At 46.5% G+C, this 19,915-nt stretch overlaps 1 protein-coding gene across 4 annotated transcripts in view; it reads right to left on the bottom strand.

The window, feature by feature from the left end:
- The window catches only part of RIPOR2 (RHO family interacting cell polarization regulator 2), a 68,836-nt gene that overhangs the window by 42,331 nt on the left and 6,590 nt on the right, over positions 1-19,915 (bottom strand). Inside the window, exon 1 of one of the 4 annotated variants that reach the window (XM_048289268.1) lies at positions 9,882-10,086. The exons of 2 other annotated variants lie outside the window; for them this stretch is intronic. In XM_048289268.1, coding sequence (XP_048145225.1) covers positions 9,882-9,972 — 91 coding nt within the window. In that variant the 5' untranslated portion in view covers positions 9,973-10,086. Of the gene's footprint in view, positions 1-9,441; positions 9,713-9,881; positions 10,087-19,915 lie in introns of those variants that run through there. One more of the 4 variants, XM_048289273.1, reaches the window with a different exon arrangement.

Below are 19,915 nucleotides of genomic sequence, written 5' to 3'. Positions count from 1 at the left end.
GGTGGAAGACTCTGGGCTGCTCTGCTATCTATCCCTGCATTAGCCGATAAACTACTAGGAGCAATCTTGTGAGCAGTAGTAAGGCCAGCAGGATGCAAAACAGGTTGTGGGAACTCCTCCATCTAGGAGCAGCCTGGCTACTTCTCTACCACTTCTGGCATATGCCTGGTTGACCACAGATGTTGGGCGGAATTTTAATTTCTCAGCTCAGACCACAAAAAGCAACCAACCTATTGCCCACTATGGGAAGCATTAGCGTTAGGGGAGGCCTAGGAACTCGTAAGTGCTGTGGGTGGTCTCCCTTGACCCTTACTGACCAACAGTAACACCTAAGCATAAGTGGGGTAAGACAGCCCTGATGTCAATAGATGCAACTCTGGTGGGAGTCCTTTGGCAAAATCCATGATGAATCTGAGCAGTGACCTAAATTTGCACGTCAAGTGTAAGCAGCAAAGTGGATTCACTTTCTCAGACTGTGCAAGGAATTAATTTAAAAATCTTCTCCGTGACAGGAGAAAAAAACAATGACCAGCAAAACTGTCCTTGAGAGTACTGATTTCTTTAATTACTTTGCGCCAATATTTTTGCTGCTTACAGCCCTCATTAAATGTAGATGGTAGCAGCACGGGCAAGGACAGCAAGCTGAGGATACCATTTCTTTGCATCTGCAGGAAAGTAAATGCATCGAGTAAACACATTCAGGATGGTTTGGGTAACCAGTGGGCTGCTCTAGAGGTTATTTGTTTTGCCCCAGCCAAGACAGACAAACTAGCTGTTCTCGGTATCCACTCCAGGTACGCTGTAATATAAGCGTGAGTGAGCTAAATTAAACAAGTAAGACAGGCTTTTCATCCCTGAAAGGAAAGTAAAACATCATTGTTGTCAAATCCTTTCAGCCACTAATGAGATACAAACGCTTTGCTGCTCCTCTTTAAATACATGGGATTAGGGTGACTTAAAACTCCGTGGATGTTTATATGATCGTTCTATTTCCAGAAGTGTCGTAATGGCATGCTGCTCACTAAAACACTGTTGAAGATACACCGTTACGTGTCCTAGGATAGAAGATCTTTAAGGCTGGATGTTCTCCCAGACATGAACATTGCAGAAACGGATTTATTTAATCTTTTTGACACCTTACGAGTGTGGCCACTTCAAGAGCATTGCCATAAAAGTCCTGTGTTACTTCACTTACATTTGGCTATAGCATCTGTCTGAAGCTCTCTTCCAGTACATCAAGTAGTTGAACACTGTCCATGCCTAACCAAGAGAGGCTGTGTGCTCTGATGCAACTCACTTGGCTTCAGTTAATTTTCAAATTCAAAACTTCCATCTTCTTACATATATGACTCTTAGGAATTTTACTTAAAGTTATGGCAGACTTTATTATTCTCTTGGCTACAGTATTTTAAGCTTTAAAAACCTCTTGAAGGATATAAGAGTACATATCTAATACCACCAAACAACCTAAATTTCTCCCAAAACACCACCATTTTCTCTGGTCAGGATCACTGAAGGATCTGAAAGAAAATAAAGGGGTAAGGGTCTGTTCTAGGATCCCTCTTGGAAAAAGCTTGTGTTAGTGACACTGGTGCTGGAAAAAGAGGTCTGATAGCTGAGCAAAATAAAAAAGGTGACTGCTATGTGCAGACTGACAGAAGACACAGCTATTGCAGCCCTGTCCCACACTGTTATCTTATACCAGGCATTCACAAAAAAAGCAGGACAGCTTTATAGACACACAGGTGTTTACAGGAACCTTGAAAAAACTTGAAAAACATTTCTAGAATTTTATGGAGACCTGCTCTCCTTTCCACCACTTTCTGATACCACATTTCACTACAACACCCATCAAGATGACTCAACAATGCACACTTGGAGCCCCAGAAAGTCAACAGTATTCTGGGCTGCATCAAAAAAAACCACAGGCAGCAGAGTGAGGGACACGGTGCTGCCCTCTACTCTGTGCTGGCGAGACCCCACATCAAGTACTGCATCCATGTCTGGGGCCCTCAGCACAGGAAAGACATGGACATGTTAGAGTGAGTCCTGAGGAGGGCCACAGAGATGATCAGAGGGGTGGAGCACCTCTCCTACAAAGGCTGAGAGAGTTGGGGTTGTTCAGCTGGAGAAGGCTCCAGAGAGGCTTGATTGTAGCTTTTCAGTACTTGAAGGGGGCTTGTAAGGAAGATGGGATCAAACTTCTTAGCAGGCCCTGTAGTGACAGGACAAGGGGCAATCCTTTTTAACTAGAAGAGGGTAGGTTTAGACTAGATACAGGAAACAAATTCTTTACAACGAGGGTGTTGAAACACTGGAACATCTACAACAGAGCAGCTGCAGATGCTCCATCCCTGGAAACATTTGAGGTTGACTTGGACTGTACTTTGAGCAAACCTGGTCTAGTGGAAGGTGCCCATGATAGAAACAGGGTTGGAACTAGATGGCCCTTAGAGGTCACTTCCAACCCAAACCATTGTACAACTCTGAGTTTCTCAGTACAGAAAAGCTGTTCTCTCTTGACTCTGCAAGGGTTTTCTGCTCCTTGGGGCAAAGGAGGCTATGCTGAACAGTCACTGGCACAGTTCTGGTTGGGGCTAGGTAGGGCTTTCTCACACAGCTACTCTGCATATTTTGGGAAGCAAGGACCAAGGACCATTCCCAAAGCAGTCTTGATGTACCTTCCTCCTTCAAAGGGCAGGGGAGTTTAATGCCACAGATACAGGCTGGTTGGTCTGTGCCTGTTGCAGCTCCTGCCCAAAAAACATTCCCAAATGCCTGTAGCTTACTGTCACAGACATAGCTGATGCAAACCTGATGAAACCCTTAAATTTACAGCAGGTAGATCTAGTCAGGGTTAACTGGCAAATTTAATTTGTAGTGGACATTAAAAAACCCCAAATCCTGAGTTTAAAATGCCGTATGCTCCAGCTATGCTGTAGGATTATTTACCATTTGAGTTTTCTAGACACAGAGACATTACGGATAAACTGAGCATGACTCGAAAAGATCTGACAGCACTTATTGTCACTGAACTACAAGGTAATTATCTTGTGTAACTTTTCATTGCACAAATTAAGGCAGTGCATCTTGGCACATCCCTGCTATTCCACAGTCTGCCATTTAAAAGAAAGACCTACTGGGGCCATCACAGGCTAATGACAAGCTTTTAGGAATGACCCCATAGCTTGTCCTCTGCTGCCCTTCCTTTCTCCTTCCCTTCTCTGTTGAGATTTCTGCATTTTCCTATTCGCGCCATATTAACGGACCATCATGCAGGATATAGGAAAAGGAGGATATCATGGTTTTTCATGAGGATGGAAAACTATTTCACCCTTTTGCCAATGGAGGCAACTGTCTTCCTCATCTGGTGGCAGCACGACATGCCCACAAGAAATACAGTGTCTGGAGGAACCCTGCGTACAGAGTTCAGTTTAAGAGAGGATCTGCTACACTTCTCCACCAGGAAGGAAGATTATTTTCTTTTTAAGGGTAGAGCTAGGAAAGAATGAGGAAAAAGCAACCTTTTGCTGGATAACTGCAGATGAAAAGCCATCTAATCTTCAGGGAACTTCTGTTTTCAGCACAGGACATGGAAATCAAATGTATTGAAAGCACTTCCAGTCCAGCCCCTGCATGAAGGAACAAGGCTTTGTGGTCCAGCTGCCATCAGGGGAGATGATGACAACGTTCCCCTCTGATTTCAAAGAAAGCAAAACCTTAGTTTACACAGGCAGAATTTTAAGCTGATTATTCTCTGGCCTCAGCTGAGTCTTAGCATTTTTGATATAGCTTTGGTTTGGTTTTGCGTAGCACAGATGACTTAGTGAGCAATTCCAGCTCTTGGCTTTATTAATCTGAACATCTAATAAACTAAACCTTCTTCTCTGTTTACTTTAGCAGACATCTATTCTCAGATAGAAGATTTTGTGTATATCTAAGTAGATGTGGCCTGCAAGTGTCACACTGAATTCAGGGAAAAGCCTCATGGATCTAAGAGCACCTCACAGCCAACTGCTTCCTATGCCACCAGCACCTCTTTGTGAAAACCCAAGTCCTTCTTTGAACTCACAGAACACTATTTTGTGGATGTACTGAATGAGACAAGGAAAGGGCAGTCAGTCATGCAGGGCAACACATTACACACTTAATTGAGTATTGGCAACAGCATTGTCACCCACTGATGTTCCTGTATGGTTGGGAAAATGCACAGGGATCGCTGTTGCTGCCATGATCCAGCAATGCTTGCAGGCGTGACCAGAGGAAAAGGTGTGTCCATACCCAAGGAGACTCACTGGCCACAGACTACTTGCAGGGATATTATTGCACAAAGCTGTAACATATGCCACTACTTCTGTACCACAATTAAAAAGCTTTAAAACCAAACCTTTTAAAATTAAATACTTACAGAGGATGTCAAGTTGTTTAATTATGGAAAAGGCCTTTTCCTTCCCGTTATACAACAAGAAAATGCCTATCAGACTTTGAATACAGAGCTACACTGTCTGCCCCACCTGCCTGCAGCAGTACCACAGACCAGTGTCACCATCTCAACCCCAAGCACAAGCCCCAGTCCTTAAGGCTTCTAAGGCATCTTCAGGGGGTAGGTTCATTACAAGCAAAAATTTCTCTCCTTTGTTCAGATTCAGTCTTTTAGCAGATGCAAGATAAATTTGAATATGTCCCTCACTGAGGGACAAATCAAGGAGTTTTGGCTTGTCAGACAGCCAGATGTTAATCTGGGGAAAGAGAAAGGAAGCTGTGGTATTCAACCTTGCATGGTCTACTGAAACATGAACCTCCTGCCACTATTTACAGGTGCTTATTTGCCTGTCTCCTACAGATTTCACTGAAAAGGAGTTCCTTCCTTTGGTCATCTCAAACAGAAAGGTCTAAATAGTAAAAGATAGGGTTGCTCTAGACTGGTGTTTTGTAGAGGTAAAGGCACAAGCCAAAAGCAGAACCTCAGTGATGACCAGATAGATTTTCTCTGCTGCAACTGCTCTCTGGATTTAATGGATGACTTGAAGTTTTCCTGTTGATGAGGCTTTTCAGGACAAAATCATCTATGACAAATCTCTGGGTGTTGCAGCTAGATGAGGTTTTTAAATTAAAAAAAAAAAAAAGGTTGATTTCAGAAGGGATTATTTGAAACGGTTCTGGTGTTCCTGAAGGGTTACCAGCAGGCTGCACAACCTGGAAAGCAATTGCTGCTGCTGCAGCTAATCAGGTTGTTTGAGGGCCAGGAGAGAGGGCAGGCTGTGAGCAGTGGGACAGCAGTAATGAGGTGGTTGGCTCTGCCAGCCAAGGTCAGCTTACTGGAGGCATCAGAAACCAGAGAGCTTCTGATGCTTTAAAGGGGCTGGAAGATAAAATGTATTATTGTGACTATTTCATGTGTTTCACTGGTTCCAGGGAACTGTCAGCTTCAATTTGTTCCTCCCATTGAAAAGAAGAAAGATGCTCCCATACTTCTGTGCTAATCCGTCATTTCTTTTGTGCTGGTTGGGAAGTAAAAATTACAGGATACCCTTGCAACATAAAAAGACATAAGGAAAAGATAACTTTAAGAAAAAAAGGCCAGTTACTTCTTGTGTCATGCTTAGAGGACTTGCTTCTTGAGGCCACTGGGTGCAGAGCCTAGCTGCAAAGAATATGGCAAAGTCTGCACCTGTGGCTGCCAAAAAGCCATTCAAGTACACCAGGAACCTGCCCTTCTCCACACTTACCAAATCCCATGGGACAGCACGTACTGGGACTGTCTTTTTTGATCATGGCTGCATTCCTGGAGCCTCACTGCAGCTCCCTAATTAACCTGGATGGGACTGGGGAGAGGGAATTCTCTTTCTTCCCAACAGCACCAGACCCAGCAGCAAAAACACTTCAAAGCTAGAGCTCAAGAGCAAAAACTCAAGGGATTGAATCCAAATCTCCTGGATGCAGACCTGTAGTGATAAGGGGTAATGGTTTTAAACTACAAGAGGGCAGATTTAAGCTAGACATAAGAATTTTTTTTTTTTTTTAATGAGGGTGGTGAAACACTGGCACAGGTTGCCCAGAGAGGAGGTAGATGCCCCATCCCTGGAAACATTCAAGGTCAGGCTGGACATGTCTGTGAGGAACCTGATCTAGTTGAAGATGTCCCAGCTCATTGCAGGGGGCTTGGAATAGATGGCCTTTAAAGGTCCCTTCCAACCTAAGCCATTCTATGATTCTGTGAAGGTTGAGATAAAACTGGCACCCACTTGCTGTGCTGCAAAATAAGAGCTGAAGGTGTCTGTCCCTAGGCTGCCAAATGGGGGTAATGCCAGTTCTCAGAGAAGATTACCTGGTATCCACTGCTTCCTTTCCCCTTGAAACACCTGCCTGGAGGTATTTCAGGTGCCAGAGCACCAGCTTCATGGGAAGGGATAGGACAGGATTAAGCCAGCCCCTGGCCAGCCACACAGCCCACATGGGTGCAGATAAGTGAGGGCGTGAGCAGCATTTGCACTGAGGAGCAGAAATAAAGCTGTGGAACAGCTGTGGATGAGAAAATGCACAGTTTCTGCTTTGATTTGGGGTATGTAGAGAAGGATAGTCTTGGAATTCAAACCGAGCTGACTGCCCAGCCTCAGCTAAGCCATTCCTGACATTAGGCAGACATATAATATGATCCAGTCTATTGCATCCAGGGTTGGCTTCCGCTGCTGATCTCCTTCCAGCTCTCTCATGGGGAGCTGGCAAAGCCCATCCTGCCATTCATCCTCCAGCTGCCTTGCTCCTCTGCTCACAGACTGCCCTTCTGCCTTTGCTCCGGTGTAACTGAACTCTCTGAAGGACAGCATGGGAAACAAAGACATTGGCAACTTAAATTCTCATTGACTCCGTTATGTGTCCAAAAGCGCAGCCACCATGGTTTGTAAAGTCTCCCAGAGCAAAATTGCTTCTGCTCTCAAAAGACTTTATATTTGACTTTAAATTCAAAGTGGGCCCAGTTCTTTCTCTCTGCTTTCTAAAAGGGCAAGCACATCTTGGAGTCAGTGCCACAACCTGGTCAAAACTAGTCAGGGAAAAAAAATTCAGGGCATGTTCTTCCTGATTAATTTTGAAAATCTCTTGCTAAGAAACTTCTTTAGCAACCTCCCTTTCAGAAAATCAGCAGGCACTGTAAGCTGAGGGAACAAAACAATGACCTCCAAGCTCCTGCTAAGTAAGAAAATAACCATTTTTTTCCCTCCCATTTTGTTAATAGAGTCATCCAGGAACCACACAGCTTGAAAGTGATGTGACAGGCCCCTATCCGATACTAATTCACATTCCAGTCCTCTCTAACAAGCCCGTGCCAGCGTGCCAGGAGCGTGTGTTCAGGCATTGCTCTCCTCACTTCCTTCCCAGTCTGCTCTCAGCTGATGCTCTGTGCTGGCTGAACGGCCACAGACACAAGCTCTCTATCTCCCTGCTGCTCGCAGCCTAGCTTGCCTGATGAAAACTACCCCCGTTAAAGTGGGTTGTCTGGGAGCAGCTTGTCACTGCCACATGTGTAGCATCAAGAAAAAAAAGAAAAGTCAAACCAGCCATCCCTTTTTTGGAAAAAGCCAATGCTGCCTTTAGTTCTCACTCCCACTTCTTCCCAGCAGGAAAGCAAGGCGGCGTCCCCAGACCTTTTCCAGCAGTGCGCTTTGTGTGGAAGTTACCTTTCTGCCTGCTCAGGCTTCAAAATATCAAAGAGCAAAAGGTAACCCTGCATGGCATGTAAACATGCTGCTGTGAGCTTTGAGGCCGTGCTTTGTACCACTCTTAGCCCAAGTGTTTGTTCTGTGATACAGGTGAATAAAATGGTCATGTGCCTTGAAAGCACAAGGGAAGCAAAGTACCTTTTTCACTTACAGATGCTCCCTCACAAACCACACACTTCTCCACTTACACATTCCCAAGCATTTAAGAAATATTAATTCTGCTGCAGAAAAACCTCCTAAGGTATAACTGTACTGTCATTTTAGAGAGCAGTAGCAACATGAAAAGGCTACGTGCTCTGTTTCTTATGCAGGATCCTGGAAAGAAATTCAACATGTTGGTTCTTAAAAAAAAACAAACAAAGAAAACCTCCAAAGCGCACACTTTGTCAAGGAAATGCTGCTTGGATGCCAAAAGTTAAACCAGCATCAGGTTATGGATGCTGGGATTGAAAAAGTTCACATTGCATAAGTGTTTATGTGCACTTGCAAGAAGCGCAGACACCATCTTAAGTGACTGTCCTAGGCTTCAGTTACTAGGTTAGAAAAAGCTGGATTTATGGGAAAAAAAAGATAAACTTTGCTTCCTTTAGACTCCTACTGTGCAACATATATACCCACCCCCACTTATTTAAACGTGGAACAATCTGTCGTATTTGCCCATTATGGTTATAAAGCAGGGCTCCAAACCCATCCCAGTGGATGGATACCTTTCTGAGTCTGGCCACAAAAACCGCATCACATTGTATCTCCTCCCGGTGTGTGAAGATCTGGAAGACAGCTGGGCAACAAGCACAGGAATCTTTCAGGAAATACACCTTCCTCCTGTCTCGTTCCTTAAGCTCTCTGTTTGGGTTTGCTCCTGGTTTTGTTTATGCAGGAGAGAGATACTTGTGAAACCTAATTAACCACTGGAGAAGATGATGTTTCTGTTTGGGAGCGTGTTCCCTGCCCCGGGCTCCAGCTGCGTGACAGCAGCGCAAACACGGTAATTAAGATGAGCGTGGCTGAATGCACGGCCAGATTAATGAATGCTGAAATTACACCGGGAATACACTCAGCTCTTCCCAGAGAGATGGATGAAAGGGTGCAAAGGCAGCATGGCCACAAGCACACAGTTTCCAGAAAGCTTTTTGAAACTTTGAATGAGAGACAGCAAAATGCTCGGCTAACATAGCAATAGAAAGACCAGTCACAGGATTAGAGTGACCTTTTGTAACCAGGGCATTCAAAGGTAAACTGAAGAGCAATGCCAGTGTGTAATGTATTTGCATCAGTCCTTGGGAACGAGCCAGAGGACTGAAAAGGGAACTTAAGAGGGTCTGAGCTCTCCTCCAGCCAGTAATACCATAAAAGCCCACTGGAAATAGAAAGACAAGACCTAAGGAAACGCCGAGAGTTTTTTATGGAAAAAAGGCTAAGCACTTCCACGCTCTGTAAGAAAACATTAAGCCAGTTTCATGTCCCTCAGCGAACACCCACGTCCAAGATTTTCCTCACAATCGCAGCCTAAAACCATGCCCAGGACGCCCCAAAAGAGCACCTTTGCCCTTCTCCAAACCTTGCCGCCGCCGGCAGATGAGCGGGGTCGGGACCCGCTCCTGTGAGCGCGGTTCCTCAGCCCCGCAGCCCTGGAGCTGGGCTCGGCCGCGTCCCCGCTCGGCAGCTCCCCTTCCTTCCCCCGCGGGCTGCGGGCCCGCACCCCTCCGGGAGCCCGGCCGGGTACCTGTTGCTGCCGGCGGTGCTGCCGCGGCTCACAGCCCGCTCCGGGACGCCGCTCGCCCGCCGCCGCCCAGCGCTCCTCGGGCACCGCGGTGCCCCATCCCGGGCGGCAGCGCCCGCAGCTGGGAAACTAGTAACAGCGAATAATAATAACAATAAAAAAAAATAAAATTAAAGTTTTAAAATTAAATTTAAAATTTAAATTTAGGAGAAGCGAGGGCAGCTCGTCTCCTGCCGCCGCGCACCACCGCTCTGGCAGAGCACGCAGCCGCTGCCGGCTTTTCCTTGCGGAGCTGCGGGAGGGAGCAGGAGGCGGGGGCGGGGGCGGTGCTGCTGCGCGGCCGCGGCCCGCCCCCACCCCGCGGACGGTGCGGGGGTGCGGAGCCCCCGGGGTCGGCCCCGCGGGACGCGGCGGAGCCGGCGCGGCCGGTGCCTCCTCCGTACCTTTCTGGGAGCGGCGGCAGTGCTGCGGCTGTTCCGTTTTTTCATTCGATGCGTCTGGCCCCTCAGGCCGTTTGTCCCAAAGACGGAACATCCGCAAAATCCCTCTGACCCTTGCCGCGTGGAATGGGGCAGGGAACGGGCTGCCGCCGCTTGCCTTCCCCGTGGCCGGTGGGCCACTCGCTGCAGCCACTCCGTTGCCTTCAGCAGTGTGTGTGAAAGCTCTAAATTTGGGTATGGGGCGGGCTGAAGACAGCAGTTAAAGGCGGATATAAATGAAAGAACATTGCAATGAATGGACCTTGCATTCCTTCCTTTAAGCATCTTTCCTGTCACCCCAAGAAAAAAAGGCAGAAACACCGTATTTTCCCAGAGACTGTGAGGACTGTGAGGTATTTTCTTCAAATTTAGTCTTCCTTCCAAAATGTATAGTGCTATTTACTATTAACATGTCTCTCTAGAGTGATACGGATTTTGCATATATTTATTGCTACCCTTAGGACTTCTTCGTTTCTCTTCTGTGACTTTTTTTTAAATGCTGGACTTTACATCAACCAACAGAAGTACCAAACATGCACGTTGTATTTTCTATACGATTTGCTGTTCCTCTGCCAGCATTTAAAGATGTAGGGTCCTTCAACAAGCTCTCCCTTGTGCCTCTTAAACAGCTGCAAATGCTTCTTTTTTGGGGGAGGGGGGAGAGGGAGTGACGGGCAGAGGGAATCCCTGGCAAATCTATGAGGTTGGTAAATAGACACAATTTGGAAGGAGGCTTGTGAAGTCAATGGTGATACCTTCCCCATATTCCTGTATCTTTCCCCATTAGGGTCAGGATAGGTAGACTCACCATTTTGAATGCAAATGTTTTTCATTGAGTACACTGACCTGTCACACAGAGGATTATACTGTATGAAGAAGTTAAGCAAATGACAAGGAAGACAGAGTTAGGTTTTTACAGAGCAATGTGCATGTAAAACAACCCCCAAAACTGTCCCTGAATAAAAAATCCAAGCTGCCAATTCCAGATGACCTATCATCTTAAGTAATTTTCAGCAGGAATAATGAACATGAGCTATTTATATTGTATGCTGAAAATAAACCCTGTAGCCTTAGAAAGCAGAAATGAGAGAAAATTACTCCAGATTCAGTAAAAGCAGAAAAGGATGCTCTTCACACTGGTGTGCAGACTTCTGGGGCCTACAGGCCATTTCCAGGGTTTCTGAGTTCAGATGGGCTCTACAGCACTCACGGCTGTGGCATTTCCAGAGGCACCCATTTCTTCCCTAGGAAAAGTGTAGGGGCTGTTGCCAGCACAGTGTCACTGCTGTAGCTCCAAGGCAAAATTTTAAGGGTGACCTTTCTACATCTCTGACTGAATCAACTATTCCCCCATTTCATGTGTGTCACATAGGATGTGAACTCAGAGGAAAAGGCAGAGAAGTCGCTTTCTGGAAAAAGCAGCTGTGCGCTTTGGGCTATGGAATGCCAGGGAAAGAGGAGAGGAAATATTAGTGGCAATGCTGAAAGCTATAAATGTCTCATCATGCATACTTAATATGTGTTTGAGTCCATTTCAGCCTTTTAGGGGGTGGCAGCTCTCACTTCAGAAGCCTGGTTAATTTGTTAAAGGTTTTCAGTGCCACAGACTAATTGCAGCATCTCACTTCAACCTGGAGCCTCCTACAGTTCTGGTCAATCGTTACAAATTCCCTCTGGTCTTTTTGATCTTATCTTGCAGAAGATTTTTTGAACTTAAGGTTGCAGATGCAAATTACCTCATTCATATTGCAGCCTCCTCTTTCAAGGAAATCTCCTCTATCCTATGCAAATATATGTGATAGGGATGTATGAGCTGTTTCTCTTGGTTTCTCAATATAGTTTAGAATAGCAAATGCAGAAAGCTACTCTCCTCTTCTCCATCACCTCAAGCCTTACACACAGTCCCATTTCTCTGCCCCCAGTGCTTGTTGAAACAGCTGGGAGACTGAGAAGGTTTATGGATGCTCTAGATAAAATCTTTGCCCCACTTAGTCCTTCTGGACATGTATTCATCCTGACACACATGCTTTTGAAAGGCTCGGGACAGTCATTCCACGTGTGTCTTGTTTTGCTAATTCAGTGGAAATTGCCAGAGAGGTCTGTCTCCCTCCATCATCAGGCAGAACTGAAGCTGCCATTGTATTGTGGCTGTGATCATGCTACTATGCCTATAAATTATTCACGGTATTGCAGCGTAATCTTCTGTTACGTTAAAAATAGGTCATCGTGAGTGTCCCCAGTGAAATTTCTAAGTGACAACAGCTGATTTTAGCTTTGTCTCCAGAAAACAGTGACTTTTTCAAAGCAGTAATTGACAATTATGGTGTACTTCCATCTCCCTGACAGCTCCAGTGCACCTTCACAAACACTAATTCTCAGCAATGGTATCCCCACATTATACTTGAGACAACTAAACCACAGCTAGTAAATTACCTGCTGAGCTTTGCCGAAGCACTTTGCTTTCTATTAGCCTTTGCTTCCAGGCCAAAGAGTAAATCAGGATTATCAGAGAAGAGATTATAGTCTGAGAATGCCTAAGTGCTCTGCTCCTCCCAGGCACTCAGAAAGCTGCTGGAAAGGGCTGAGCAGGATTTTCTGGCTGATAGGCATCAGTTACATATTGCTCTGAGGGGAGTGGATATATGAAGAAGTACTTCACTCTTCCCATTGCCACACAGTCTCCGGCCCACTGAATCCCCTGAATCAAGAGAGCAGGAGGCTTTCAGGTCCATTGCAGGCCTACAGAAACCTGGAAAGGGGGAGCACGACCCAGTAGTCTGGATAGAGGTCTGGGGGAAAGCCTCTTTCTTTCCCCCATAAGATACTGTGTGGGAGGGCTCTGTGTGGACCCCCCTGAAAATGTGGGATGTTGTTGAAATTTCCCTGCTTGCTGTGGGGATGTATGTGTGTTATGCAGATACAGAGACTTAGCTCAGGCCTGGGTGATTTCATTCACCTGGAAGCAAGGACTGGCAGTCGGTGGCAATACTCAGCAGACCATGCAGACAGCAATTTGTATGGAGGTCTCTTGTTAGCATGTTCAGAGCAGCAAGAGGCCAAAGGAGGTGGGGGGATGGTTGGGCAGACCACAGCTTTGAGCTTTGGGTGTCTGAGGTAGATCAGGCCTGCCTTAGCCTTTAAGGAAGACAATTTATACATGTTTTTTCGATGTAACTTGTCTTTTTTGTGTTTCTGTGTAACTCCCATGCTCAGAAGAGATGCGCAAGGCATCTTCATATTGCTGATGGACATCCCACAGGACGTCTCCAGCAGGTATCTCACCCAGGCAAGTCTTCTGTGGGAACACAGGGTGCAAACCTGACTGCTCTTACCTGGGGATCTTGGTCCAAAAATATAGGTTAATGATCATATTTAAGAGTGGGGAACACAGCAGGTGCTGGAACCATCACTTGGGAAAGGTTTTAGGGGAGAGGTAAAAGACAAGAGCCTGACCCCTGCCATGAGAAATCTGGGCAAGGACTTTAACTTTCTGACCATATACAAGTTTGCCATTACTCTTTCTAACTAAACATATTAGAGTGTTGCCACAATTCTCCTACTGCACCCTGCCCATGCTGCTCTTTGGATTGACTCCATTCCTATACTTCTACCTTCTCTGGCCAGCTTGTTGGACATTCATTGTCATCCTGTAACATTTCTTGCTCTCTTTCTAGAAGAGTTTGATACCCGCTTGTTTTTCTCTGCTGACATCCTCTAACCACTGTGCAATCATTTCCCCCCTTCCCATCACTGTGTCTCTGCTCCACCCTCAAGTTCCTCATTTCTCATGATGGTGCTTTTGCAAGTTTTTCCATCTGCTGCTCTGGGGTACTTTGTGGGGAAAAGTTACTAGTGCTGATCTTCTGCAGTGATTCAGGAACAAATTCAATGTCCTGGGACTTGCCAGATGCTCAGCACAGCTGGATCTTTGGGAATGACCAAAGCATAATGCAGTGGTTGTGTCCTGTGGCATGGTGGCCATGACACATTTGGTATGCCAAGGAACAGCTATGGATACAGAGGGAGAGGGCTGGGGACAGAAAGGGGAATCACCTTTAGCTTTTGTTGTACCACAGAGATTACACTTTCCCTAGGTAATCCTTCTTTTATCTGTTCTTTCTCCCACTTTGCTGCATTTGTGGTGGTCTAAGACAGCTGCTTTCAGATCAAGAACACTTCCCACAATGGCCCGTGCCTCTGGCAGCATTTGGTGTTTGGGAGGTGTATGCACAAGCATACACCCTACCTGTCCTCATGTATATAACTTGAGAGAGCAGGATGAAGGAGCCACCAATTGCATTTTTTTCCCCCAGAACCCATTTCAAAATCAGCACTGATGCCTCTTCTGGGCAGGTTTTGGGTGGTAATGTTCATGCAGGGTTGGAGGGAGCAGCACATTCCAGTTTCTCAGACTGCTTAGCAACCATGGCTGGCTGAGCCGCTCTTAAGTGCTCGCCAAGTGTGTGGATGGCATGTCTAGTGCTGCAGCTCTAGCCTTATTTTTTCCCTGTCTCTCGTTTTTGAAAATCATTCCTTGTTTTCTAGTTAAGGCACCCGAAAAACTTTGGAAACTAATTTTTGCTTTCCTGGACAGCTGGCAGACAGCTACACTGTAAGCTGATCAAAGATACTATAAGAGGGATCAGAGACTTGGAGAGACAGGCACTAAGAGCCTGCTTTTTGGGACCATCCAGGACAATGTTGTCCACGCTGCTGGTAATGGGCTGGCTTGAAGTCCTGCTGCTGGACAGCCATGAAATCAGCTTGCCCAGAGGAGTGCAGGGAGTGGAACACATTGCTTTCCATGGGTCTGCAGCATGTGAGATGCCTGCTTAGGGCTGCCTGTCCTAGTACAACCAACATGCTTAAGATCAAGAAGGCCCTGTTACACCATCTCCAGGAATGGATTCAGCTTTGTAGACAGAAAGTCAATATGTTCCTAGCTTCCCCATTGGGATCCTCTTGAATCATTAGGTAATATTTTGCCTCTTACTTGTTTCTTGGCTCTCAGGTGCCCAGACATGTCTCCCTGCCACAACCTTCACTGTCCATCATGACAGCAGGCTGAGATCCTGAGTCGGTTTGGGGTTCTCTTAGGGACTGAAGCCATCTCTTCCCATGTTATCAAGCAGCAATGCCTGCTGCTGAAACTTGCTGGTTACATGAGGACTACAGTTAAAATGTGGCCCCAGCCCATGTTCACCTCCATACTCTCCTTGCACCCTCACCTGCACTTAAGAGGCAAATTTTAGGCAAGCTCTAAAACACAGTGGAGGAGAAAACCTTTCTTTATACATGCCCAAGTACATTCTGGTCCTCCTCCACCCCATGCTGTGAAGCAGACAACTGGCCTGGAAAGACCAAAGATCATGAAAGATTGTATTCTATGGGGCAAGACACTATAGGACATGTTAGCAAACATCAAAGGTATCCTAAGTCCATGACTGAAAGAGCAAGTCAGGAGCACCCAGGACTTTGGCCTTCCTTGCTGTCACCTCCAGCAGCAGCATAGAGACAGGCCCTGCCTTCCTCCTGCTTTGTGAGCCCCACAAGTCATGGCAAGAAGGGGAGGAGCTGTGGGGGTGATGAGCATGGTCTGGGGTAAACAATGGTCAGGTAGAAGGTTGCAAAGCCTGGGGTGGAGGAAAAGGAGCAAACAATGCCAGACAAGTTTAAAAATCTTGTTCCATGTATGAATCCTGCAGTGCTGCACACCTGTCTTCCTGCATGTCTCTAACATGGCAGTTTCATAATAGAAGCCCAGGAGGAGTCCTCAGGTGCAAAGGCTTCAAGCAATTTCCATCCTTAGTTACGTCAGCGTAACACCAGAGCTACCTTGTATTCATTCCCAGATAAACTGCAGTATGGGTGACCTGGTGAGGTCCTCAGTGCAGAAACTGGGCTTCTCTTTCCTTCTTGTGGGCCAGAGTTCTGCACAGAGGCTTGCAGCTTTGGGAAATGATTTTCATTCCCTCTCTGCCTCCAAGATACCACCACTTCCCTCTTTTCCTCACCAGCGCATATTTCTATAGCTTAAATATAGCAAATACAAAACAAGTGCAGCACACACAAAATGCCATTCGGGGGAGCGCAATGAACATGCTGCCTCTGTAATGTAATGAGCCCCAAGTGCATCTGCCAAATATTTGGACTGAGATTCCAAGGGAGAGGGGGTGGTCTGCAGCCCAGAGAAGCTCCGAGCAAACCCTCAGACCAGTGGCCCCAGGCATGTCTTGGGGGGGATACAGGTTCCTTGTTGGTCCAGCCTGCCTTCACCTGGAGGTGACTGACCATTCATAGCAGTTATTTCCTCTAGGAAAGGTGAAGAGCAGCTTTGTGTGAGTGGATTTAAAAGTCACAAATAATACGTAAAGCAAATAAGAAGTGTTTCTTTAGGGGTGTGGTCTGGCTTTGTGGCTGAGGTTAAATGACACCAGTGAAACCATGCCAGTTTTTGAACATCTGACCCTGTGTACTATTTTCAGTGCAGTGATTTTTGAAGTGATTGATGACAACAACTTGGCACTACTCAGAGGCTGGTGTTGCTGATTAAGCTAACTCTTCCTTGGCTCACAACAGGCATCAGGAATAGAGTGGGCAGGAAGCTCCCCAGAGCAACAGAAGAGGCAGAGCACATCAGGACCTCCTGAGCTGCCTGTGTTTCAATGGGGAAATTAGAAAAAAAAAAAAAAAAGCTACTGACATCGAGCTCCAGAGCTGAGCTCAGCAGCGGTAGAGTGCTCTGTTCCTCCTGTGGCTTTTTTTTTCTTTGAGAATATTTTTGTATGGATTCTTTTCAACATTCCCACCCCCTCAATGAAAAAAAAAGAGCCTCCCTTGTTAAGTGTGTGCTGGGACTGCTAGTGTGGCACTCCTTGCATGTGTTTGTAGGAGGATCTCAGAGACGCTATCTGGTTTCATATCTATCTGCATCTATAAAGTATCTCTTTTCTCCAGACCCTCAAGAAAAGGAAATATGTTATTTCAGTGTGAAGGCAGTGAGCAGGACTCCAAAACTTATAGGAACTCTCAGCTGGCAAACTGCACTTCTACACAGTCACAACCAACTGCTGAAAAGAGCACGGTGCCTTGTAGCCAACATCCACGATCACAACAGAGCTCTTCCACTGCTCTGAGCTACCATGAAGTGAGAAGGATGTGAACAAAGCTCCATTTATGCCATGGAGCCTGAATGCTGGCCAGCCTTGTTAGCCACTGGCATCTTAATCACAAATTTGAGAAAGCCATGGGACTCATGTGTGAGATTTTATAAGCTCATCTCCCTGAGGTCCTGCAGGAATCCTTGAAAATTTAATGTCTATGTTAATGACATATTTAATATATTCACAGAGCTTTTAACCATCCTGCCAAGCCCTTCAGAGAGGCTGTCCCTCTCTCTTCTGCCACAGGTGGCTGTGACACCCCTCCAGGGAACCTCCTGGACACCTCTCAGCTGCTGCCATACCTGAACCATAGGTGCACTCCTCTGGGAGTGAGGAGAGCTGGGGGCTCTTCACTCTGGTGTTACACAGCATGAAGAGAGGATCACTTGCACAAAAGCTCATCATTGCAGGTCACTTCCCCTAGGGCTGGGCACAGGGAGGGCAGGAAGGCAGGGTTGGCCTGGGGAGCAGCCTGGTATGATGAAAGGGGAGCTGTTGCAAGCCCTTGTGTGCACTGCTATAGGCACCTCAGAGAGCTCTGTCTGAGTTTTTGGGGCAATTTTGAGGTTTGCTTCCCAGGGTGGTCATTTCGCCTGAGATTTTGGACTTAAGCATTTATTTCACTGGACTGTTTTGAGTGTCTTTTCTTCTCTGTGGAATGGGTTGTAGTTAATTGTAGGCAGGCTCATGCGATGCCATGACACGGGCAGTAAATCCAGGGCAAGGGTCTGGTTAGTGAGGCTACAGGAGCAGCCTGGGTGCTGAGCTCCCCCACCACGGTGCAACAGAGCAGCACCAAGTGCAGGCAGTTTTCCCAGTGGGACATAACTAAAAGCATCACTGGGCACTGGGGGAACCTAACCCAAGCCCATGTGGGCATTACCTGACCTACTGGGTCCGGGTTAGAGGCAAAGCTCAAGTAAATGTCACTTTAATGGTAAGCAGCTGCTGCAGGGCTTCCTCCTTGAACCTGCTATCACAAAGATGAGTCTACCTGGCTCCTGCAATGGATCTGCCTCCCATTGCCCTGTGGGTGGGAATTCTGGGCTGTGGACCCCTACAGGCACCAGCCACACTTGTGCCCACTGCTGCCAGGCTAGCACCAGGGGACTGTCATGGTCAGTGAAAGAGCCCGGGTCTTCCAGCAGTGAAGGATCCCTATTTCCATGCTCCGAATTGGCACCTGGAGGGGCTTCTTGTTTCAACTCTTGCCCTCCCTCCTTCTCATACACACTCACTATTGACTAAGAGGAGCATAAGGTAACCAGTTTGAGGAGCTAGAACACTAAATCTCAGAGAGGGCTAGAGTGGAAGTCATTCAAACTTCCCAACTTGGGTGCAGCCATTTGTGTTTATCCACTGCCATCTGTTCAGGCAAGGGCAGAGTCACAATGGCCTCCTCCCCAAAATACCAGTTTATTTTCTCACTCTCTATGGCTTCTTTTCTTTCTACTTTAATTTCTGTCTTCCAATCTTTTTATCAACGATTAGAACTCAAGGTATCATTTCCAAGCTCTTCATCTCAGAACTTTCCAATTCCCAGACTACCTGCAGTTAAACCAGAGTAAGCCAATGCCAGCCCCCATAAGTTAGATTGAAGACTTCAGGATATCCATAGTGGTTTTGCTTCACCTGTTTTCCAGTTGCCAAAGACACAGGAATATCAGGGACTCTTTCACTGCATGAACCCCTGCTTCAAATCATTTCCCTGCTCCTGGATGCCAGATCAGCAACACACTGCTTAAAATTCTGTGTGGCCTGACAACACCCCTCACCCCCACAAGCAATGCTGAGATGTAGGAGAAATCCTACTATTGGGCAGTCTTCCCACCATCCACTTTTTAGTGCCTCTGTGACACTGTCAAGTGCTTGACTACCCTCTCTCTCTCTTTCCCCCTCCCTCATGCATACACACAGACTGTTTTCACTCCTTGCCTTTCAACTCTGCACTTCCTGACCCGGTTGTTTTGTGCCTGTCACACCCATGGTACAGCAACCACAAGGCTTTGGTTTAGCATCCAGGCAGGCGGAAGCTCATTTCACAGGCGGCTGAGCTGTGCCTCGAATTATTAAAGGGGTGAAGTTGTTTACACCACCCACTCACGTTAGCCAAGACACATTTATTTTTGAATTTAATGACGGGACTGAGCAACAAAAAGCTTGTGTTTCTTGGAGCTTTGTAAAAATGCTATGTAAAATCAGGAGGGGAAAAACATGTGAAAAGAAAGGCAATTTTGCTTCAGCCTTCGGTGTGACACTTGTTTTGCAAGCTTAGAAGGCACCCCAAGCACACCTGATCAGTGGTTTCTCTCTGCTTGTACATACCTTCCTCTTTTCTCTGAGGAGAAATGCCACCTGTTTATTTGACCTGGATTTTCCCCTCGTTGTTATTATTAGTGATCTAGAAATATTGTCAACAGATATGAACCAAAAAAGTTGCCTTCCAGAAATGGAGAAGGAAACACCAAAAAGATCAAAGATCTTTAATTAAAAAATAGGGAGAGAACAAAGCAAGAAGTGTCTCTCATTTCCATCTTTTTTTTTTTTTTTTTTTGTTTTGGGCTTCATGGGCTCAAACTTTTCTGCTTCATATATGGAGTGTGATGCCCTGTTAAAAATATCCCTCCAGCTGCCCACGACAGCTGGAAGTGCCGGAGCACTGTGGGTGGGTCAGTGTGGGGGCGCCTGGGGTGGGGATGGGCGTCTCACACCGATTCCTCCGACCACAAAAAGCTCTCTCCCCCGTCTGCATAACTCTGTGTCCGCCCATGGAGCACAACCAACACGAAGCAGCTGTGAGAAACAGGTGAGCGGAGCATTTAGTGTAAACAGGAA

The sequence above is a fragment of the Corvus hawaiiensis genome, chromosome 30 (genome assembly GCF_020740725.1).
Source record: "Corvus hawaiiensis isolate bCorHaw1 chromosome 30, bCorHaw1.pri.cur, whole genome shotgun sequence".
Lineage (NCBI taxonomy): Eukaryota > Metazoa > Chordata > Aves > Passeriformes > Corvidae > Corvus > Corvus hawaiiensis.
Note: the sequence above shows the minus strand (reverse complement) of the source record. Positions and strands in the feature narration are given on the sequence as shown.